The sequence below is a fragment of the Benincasa hispida genome, chromosome 7, assembly GCF_027475165.1.
Source record: "Benincasa hispida cultivar pf3 chromosome 7, pf3_genome.v1.1, whole genome shotgun sequence".
Classification (NCBI taxonomy): Eukaryota; Viridiplantae; Streptophyta; class Magnoliopsida; order Cucurbitales; family Cucurbitaceae; genus Benincasa; species Benincasa hispida.
In genome coordinates this window covers 25,401,335-25,409,434 of record NC_143484.1, presented here as the reverse complement: position 1 = coordinate 25,409,434, position 8,100 = coordinate 25,401,335, and the positions used below count along the sequence as shown (strand labels likewise).

The window sequence follows — 8,100 nt, the reverse complement described above, 5'->3', positions numbered from 1 at the left end:
TAAACATTGTAAATATTTTAAACCACGTCCATTACACGTATTTCTGACTAATATTTCGTAAATGTGGGGGTATATTTAATATATGAGCCATATAACTTTTTTTGTTTGGAAAGGTTATATATGTACATGATTATGATCCAATTGCTGCCGGTGTGAATTGTAACAAATGGTCAGCACAAAATAGTGATATTTATGCAATTAGGAAACATGTAGGTCCAAATGATGTTGGGATTTTGTCCTCAAAATTAATCCTATTCTGCATGATGTTTCTTTGCAGCATTTTAACAATCTTCAAGAACATTAGCATTAATTGATGCGACCTGTAAAAAGATGGTAATTCTCAATCTAAATTCATTCTCTCGTCTTACTTTTAATTCTATATCGAAGAAAAATCTAGGTCAAATTTAAAATTTCATCTCTATAGTTTAGAGAAAGTTAGTGTAACACTGAGGGTTATACAAATGAATCGAGATTATATCTAAATGAAATGGATTCTGAGGATATGAAAGTATCGTTAAGAAAGTCTTAAATTACATCTTACTTTTTGGTGGCTCAATCATAGGAACTCCAAAGGTAAGCATGCTCAGCTTGGAGCAATTCTATGTTAGGTGACCTCTTGGAAGTTTTCTTAAGAAGCATACGAGTAAGAGAAAAGCATGTTAATGCAAGAGAATGTCGGGGGCATCAAGTGTCAAATCTGGATTTCAAATCCTAATCCAAAGCTTGAGCTTCAGGCATATCAAATGATATCAGAGCAAAACCTCTCCCAGTAAAATGTGGTTCGAGGACAAAGCTTGTGGGCATATAATACCCAAGTATAAAATGGATATATGAATGAATTGAGATCACATCCAAATGAGAGATATCTTAATGATATGAAAGTATGGTTAAGAAAGAAAGACTTGAAAATTATTATCTATACCAACAATGTACACCTTTTTCGGTGGCTCAATCATAGAAATCCCAAAATTAAGCATGTTTAGCTTGGAGCAATTTTATGTTGGGTAACCTCTTGAAAATTTTCTTAAGAGTAAGGACAGAATGTAAGAGGATCCATGTTAGTTTGTGGTGATGATCTTCACTCTTAGAAGCAACTCATGACAAATAAGGATGACGTTATTAGGTCGCAAGAGATGTAGAGAATGCCAAGACCATCAAGTGTCAAATTCAAGTTCTGAATCCTAGGTCTGAGGCATTACAGTTAGAATCTAGTTCCTGTGATTTATAATTAGAATTCAATCACTATAGTTTAACAAGATCCTCCTAAATAGTCCTTATGGTATGTATATGTAAGTTTATCAAATTACAGAGAATATTTATAAGGTTTTATCAAACCATAAGAACTAAATTCTCACTTTTAAAACCAAAGACACTAAATTCCAACTTTTCTCAAATCATAAGGACCAATTTTATAATTTAACCAAAAATCTATTCCATCTATTGCAAGTCAAATCCCAGGACACCAATAAAATAGTAATGGGTAGCATCATCGAAGTGGTGTCATGAGGGCACCAAATCATACTCTTGTGTTTTTGGAAATAAATAAATAAAAGGGGATGCAACACGAAAAACTTCTTAAGTAGTCATCCAACTTAGTACTACTCTCAACAAAACATGCTTAACTGTGGAGTTCAATGAAATCCAATACATTAGTGTCGGTGTGATCGTACCTACGTTACACTCTTGTGTTAAAGATCCACATTAAAAAGATGGAAGACCTCACAAACATGAGATACTCCTTTCATTCTCAATTGATTTTGAAATGGATCATATTTATCTAATATAATATCAAAGTTCATAAAGTCCAAACAAACATTCGATTCTAAAAAAATTCAATCCAAGAATAGTGCCCCAATTAAAGAGACATCATCTTAAAGGGATACCGATAAGAATTAAGATAAAAAGATCTAGGAATATATGACCTACTGGATCATACCCTGGCAACACAGGTCTCAATATATTTTGAGAAACTGCATTTCATCAATTGTAAATAGAATCAAAATCCAGGTGAAGCAAAGTAGTCTTCAAAATAAGATCAAGCAGATGCTCGTGAGCATGGCCATTAAGAACCATTAAGAACCATTAAGAACCATGCTCGAGATAAGTGACTCTACCCTGCAGGCATCTGAAATCTGTCGATTAACGATGCAAATGTGTTGTCCTCGAGTCAGATAGCTTGGTGAATTGCCTATCCACTTAATTAGTCAAAATCAATAACAGATCTACCAAAATTTTGAAGGCATAGCATCAAAAGAATCCTTCTGAATCGTGTAGCCAGCTCGCTTAAAACAACAAACTCAACCCCGCCAACCAGAAACTGTTTTCGAGACAAAGTTGATAGAATTTGAGGCTGTTTCTAGCCTGCCATGCAAATCCAACAACATGAACGCGTATTAAATCCTTAAATCACAAAGTAATAATAGGTTTTTGGATAAGAGAGAGAGGGAAAGAGAGAGCACTTGGATATTTCTTCAACAGCCTTCATCACTCCAGAAGAACTGGTCTCTAGCACTTGGCCACCAGAAATAATTTCATCCAAAATAGTATGCATCTGCATGAAATTTTTTATTCTTATTAAATTCTAGTTTAAATATTTTGATTAATGAATAGAGAATCATGTACTACTTCCAACCAAACAGTGGTTATTTCATCAACAGAGTGCACTTGGGTTTTGCTCGTTTTCTAGCCTCTACGTGCTGTTCTTCATTCAAGCCTTTTGGTCATTATTCTTAGAATGCTTTTATTTTTTCTGTTTAAGTTTTGTATTATCTCTATTATCTTCTTATTCTCCTTTGTTTTTTGATATCGTGGTTTTTAGTATTAGTCTCTTTTCATTTTATCAACGAAGTATTTTTCCCTCTAAAAATAAAACAGAGTGCACTTGCTATTTTGGAAACAAACTTGAGATAGAAACAAAGGAGTTAACTGGTTTTGAAACTCTGTGGCATTGTGTGCGCATAACTTGTTTTGAAACTCTTTGGCATTGTCTGCGCGCGCACTGTGTACATTTATGTGTTATTTGAGAGAGAGAGAGAGAGCTGACCTTGCTGTAGTTGAAAACTAAGTCAAGCTCGCATACATTTTTGAAGCACTTGTCCAATGTTTCTACAAAAACTGACAAAGTAGGGCCGAATCATCCATCAATTAAGGGAATAATACAAGACAACAAAACTAATCTTATCATTGCACCACATACCTAAAAGTTTATAACAACAAACTTCTGAAGTTCTAACATTCAAATGTATTCAAATAAGAAATTTTGATGCTTCAACTTCTAGTTGGTTCAATTCAATCCTCTTTTAGTTATGCAATTATTCAGGCCTTTTCAGTAAGAGAATTCTAAGCCCACACGTTTCACCATTCCTTGCACTTATGATAATTATGTACTAAAGAATGCCTAAACACAACAAATACCGTCCAGTTTAAAACTTGAGGTACCAAGGAGCACAAAAGTCCTCATAGACGCCTTATAAGCATGTAAATAATATTTGCATAAAAAATAATTTAGTGATCGCTAATTCATCACATATTATATTGGAAGTACCTTGTATCAGGTCAAGCATGGCAAGCTCATTCTCAGAACTGTTGAAGACAAGCACGAAATAAAGGGTTGCAAAGTGTTTGTAAACAAGACGCGAGTCCTACAACAGAAAGAAACAACTAATCCACACGGTTCATGTGAAGGCAAAGTTGAAGTAATTCTGATCAAAGAAGTCACATAAACTAAATTTATCTGGCATTACTCATTAGCATTAGCCAGTCCCACTAATCAGCTAGGCTAAGCCAGTCTATAATTGCACAGCTGGTTCAATAAAGCCAACCAACATTCATTTTTGACAAATTTCTAGCTTCTCAATTCAAGTACATCCTAAACATGGTACTAGAAGGAAATTGCTGGACGAGGAAATATTACTGGACCGAATATGGACTCAGCCTCCACAAAATTGCTGACGTTCTCAGCTCGACTGCAAAGTACTGTACCACACCAAGAAACAAAAGAAATCAGAATAGAGATACAGGTTAAAAGATATTTTAGTAGTTTGCAAAAATCTAATCAAAATATAGAATTGCCAACCTCCATAGACGCTGCGAATGAGTTCCTGCTGCTTCTCTACAGGCTGAATTCAAGATCAACAGACAGATCAGTTGATAGAAACGTCACAAAAACTACAGAAAAATCAACATAAATCCCAGAAAGGAACCTGAAAATTGTAGAACTTAGCAAACCGAGGCTTGCCCTGAGTATTCATCACTATCACTGCCCGTATCATGGTGGTACGGGCCCTGAGCACTCCAGTTGGTTATAGCACTCAATCGCACGTTTTTTACCGTCTGGATCTAAAAAAATTGTGTCAAAGCCCATACTTTTCAATACAACTATTATCAAACAATAATGCATAAAACATAACAATTAGAAATTATAACAACTTACACAGTTCGGTGGAAACAATTTCTTACAAAAGATTTATAAGGTAAACTATCAAATCCTACAAAATGTTTCGATGTCTTGGGCAAGAACTTCAAACTTCACTTCTTTCAGAACTTTCATTTGATCCTTCATTTGAAAGCATTTCAGAGAAGCAAAAATGAGTACAAAAACATTCAATAAGCAATCCTCATATCAAGTTTTGAAATCCATTTTCTTTCAAAACAATTAAACATACAAACTCAAGCAAAATTTTCAGTTAAAACTTTGTTACAAACAGTGGTCTCAAAACCAAAATCTTTTAATAAATTAGGCTTTCAAAATCAAACATTTCAAACTAAAACTTCTAAATAGGCTTTCACAACAACAAAACTTCCAATACTTTTAATAAAACAAAACTTTCGAATGGATTTTCAATAGAACTTCCAATCCATCGATACTTTTCATTGAACAGAACTTTCATTTAATGTAGTGGGAAAGATGCATAATTAGAGTTGCCAAGATATATGTAGTTTCGCAGTGGTAACACCAATCAATCATTCATTTAATCCTATATGTCAATTCGAGAACATTCAATGCAATTACTTAAGTATGAGGCCACATGAGTGCAACACACACTAAAGCTTCATTCCAAAAGACTGCCAAACCACTATAAGGTGTCTTCCCACAAAATAAGTTCAAAAGAAAACACATAGTTTCAAATATCAATTTTCATAAAAATTCATCAAATAAATAAATACAAACTTAATAATAATTTTTCAAAAGTAACAAAACCAAACAGACTTATTTTCAATTTGAAATCGATCAAAACACTTTCATTCAATTTCAAATCATATCAAGCATACTTTCAAACATTTGTTAAATCGCTTTAGTCAAAACATAATTTTATCAAAATTTATATTTTGAAAGGGATGTAAAAACTAATTACCTCCATCAAGAGCCTACAAAAATTAATCCAAAATATAATCCCTTGAACGAACATCATTTCCTACAAGCCTAAAGAATAAAGACATTGTTTATAGTTTAGAACCAGCCTGAAACCCTAATCGAAACTGAGAGAGTGTTCATGAGAGATATTTTTACCAAAATTCAACATAAACCTGAATCGACCATTCTGAATTAGTCCAAAATTAGTTCTACATATTAAAGACGGATATTAAATACTTTAATCGAGTCGGAAAGGGTTCAAAGCACGTTAATACCTCTTGAACCTAACCAAAAAGGCTATGATCTTCACTGGTTGCCGTCCGGAAGTGTCTAAACTTGTAGATCTGAACTCTAAACGTAATTGGTAATCGGATTTGAGGCCAATCCAAGTGTTATAACCACCGAAGACTTACTTCAATGACAACATCACCGCTTGTTCATGGGTTTTTGTTCACGACACCGTTGAGAACCACGTCCCCGTGGCACGCAAGGTCACCTACAGCAGTTGGATGTGGTGTTCGCGGAGTCGCCGGAAACCGCCGGTGGTGTAGCATTCGCATGTGCCGCCACACATCGTTGCGGAAGTAGACGCCGTCGAAGAGTGCACCGATGAAGATAACACAGTCACCACGTGGATAGGATTTTGCCGGTACCGCTGGAACCGTCCAAGCGCCGCTGATTCGTGGGTCTTTGCAGTTAAGTCACCGCCGGGGGAAAATCCAAGCAGAGAGAGGGGAGGGGGTCGACGGCGTGAGGATGAGGGAGTTTAGGATTATTTGATAGATTAAACTCTTTTTTCTTTTTTAAAAAAAGAAATTGATTAGCATTTTCAAAATAGTTTTTTGAATGTTTTTTTTTTAAATAATAGTTTATACAAGGTGATGCCGATGCAAATATCGAAGTCTCGATTTCATAGAAATATCGATGGAAATATTGATTTTAATTGAAGTTTGGAAAAACTTTATAAAAATTGTTATAATTAGTTAATGAAATTTGATTATGACTGAATTAGCTTAACCATTTTTAATCATTATTGATTCATTTCTATAAGATAACATTTAGATGTATATTGTAAAATATTTGTGCAAAAGTTGATGCGAGAACATAAATTTGTAAATTGTTTATTATAAAATAAATTAGATACAAAAATAAAAAAATCATAACATTAAACTAACATAACATAATATAATAAGGAAAGAAAAATCATAACATAAAAGATGAAAAAAACGTAATACTAAACATAAACACAACATAATGGAAAAGAATAAGAGGAAAAAAAACTCTAGAAGTAGACTAAGGTGAAATGATTTAAAAATTTAATGGAAAAGATTTGAATGAAAATATAGAGTTTTTTAAAATAAATTTTTTTATGGTAAAAGAAAAAAAAAAAAAAAAAAAAAATTCCATGGAGCTAGAGATGTCCAATTTTCCAACGGGGTCGGGGATTCCCCTATTAGGCGGGGAATAGGGGAGGGAGTAGGGGTAGAGATGTCCAATTTTTCCATGAGAACGGGCCCGCGGGGACCCACCCGGGGTGGGGGATGGGAGAGGGGGTGGGGAAAAAAATTTCAGCTAAACGGGGACGGGGACGGGGAATGCATTCCCCGTCCCCCCCCCCCGACCCCAGCCCCGCCCCGTTCCCCGTCCCCGCCCCGATTAGCTTTTATATATTATTATTATTATATAAATATTACATTTAAATTTCAAATTTGATTATTTATTGGGAAAGATAATGAATATGTTTAAATTTAGTTTATATATGTGAATAATTTGATTTATGTTTATTTTTTTCTACTAAAAAAAATTAATTAGCTTTTTTAGGCCAAAATTTGAGTAATTTATCTTTAAATTCAAATTGTCATATAAGACTAATAATAATAAATAATTTAGTGATAAAATTAATTGTTTAATTAAAATTTGCTCACATTAGTGATTTAAATTAATTAGTTTTTTACAAAAAAAAATAATTCCTGCGAGGAAGCCCGCTCCGATCCTTGTAGGAAATGAAATGGGGAGCATAGACGAGGATGGGGAATGGCATCCCCGGCCCCGCCAGGCCCATGGACATCTCTAGGTGGGGAAAAATTTCCCGTGAGCTAAACGGGGAAGTCCCCGCCCCGTTCCCCGTCTCTGTCCCGATTAGCTTTTACATATTTATTTAGTATAGTTATCTAATGTTATGTTATTATTATTATTGTATAAATATTACATTTAAATTTCAAATTTGATTATTTATTGTGAAAGATAATGACTATATTTAAATCGAATGTTTAAATTTAGATTATATATATGAATAATTTGATTTATATTTATTTCTTTCTATTAAAAAATTAATTAGCTTTTTTAGACCAAAATTTGAGTAATTTATCTTTAAATTCAAATTTTCATATAAAACTAGCCATAATAAACAAATTAGTGATAAAGTTAATTATTTAATTAAAATTTGCTTACATTAGTGATTTAAATTAATTGGCATTTTACACAAAAAAAAAAAGTAACGAAAAAAAAATTCCAAGCGGAGAACCCGATCCCCGTAGGGAATGGCATCCTCGGCCCCGCCCTGCCCCATGGACATCTCTACATGGAGCTATCATAGGTAATTGTAAAAAAAAAATGAATTTTTCATGGAAATATCCAAATACCGATGGAAATTTCAAATTTTCGATAAGTTAGGGGTGTTAGGTTGATGTCCTAAATCTCGTAAGGTCCTATAGTTTGTAATTGTATTATACAAACATTTTATTTAT

The 8,100-nt window shown here is 33.7% G+C and overlaps 1 protein-coding gene across 5 annotated transcripts; it reads right to left on the bottom strand.

The window, feature by feature from the left end:
* Positions 1-1,751: 1,751 nt before the first annotated feature.
* On the bottom strand, positions 1,752-6,185 carry LOC120082024 (Clathrin adaptor complex small chain family protein). Of its 5 annotated transcripts, none has more exons than XM_039037235.2 (9): positions 5,629-6,150; positions 4,433-4,555; positions 4,203-4,332; positions 4,076-4,118; positions 3,914-3,975; positions 3,545-3,641; positions 3,044-3,114; positions 2,460-2,551; positions 1,752-2,361 (listed from the first exon to the last, which is right to left on the bottom strand). In XM_039037235.2, the coding sequence occupies exons 3-9, from the start codon at positions 4,269-4,271 to the stop codon at positions 2,298-2,300; spliced, it is 498 nt and encodes a 165-aa protein (XP_038893163.1). In that variant the 5' UTR covers positions 4,272-4,332; positions 4,433-4,555; positions 5,629-6,150; the 3' UTR covers positions 1,752-2,297. The 5 variants fall into 5 exon arrangements, with proteins under 5 accessions (XP_038893163.1, XP_038893162.1, XP_090171790.1 ...); XM_039037234.2 differs by having other exon boundaries at positions 4,203-4,338; positions 5,629-6,139; XM_090315664.1 differs by lacking the exon at positions 5,629-6,150 and adding an exon at positions 5,355-5,438.
* Positions 6,186-8,100: the final 1,915 nt, after the last annotated feature.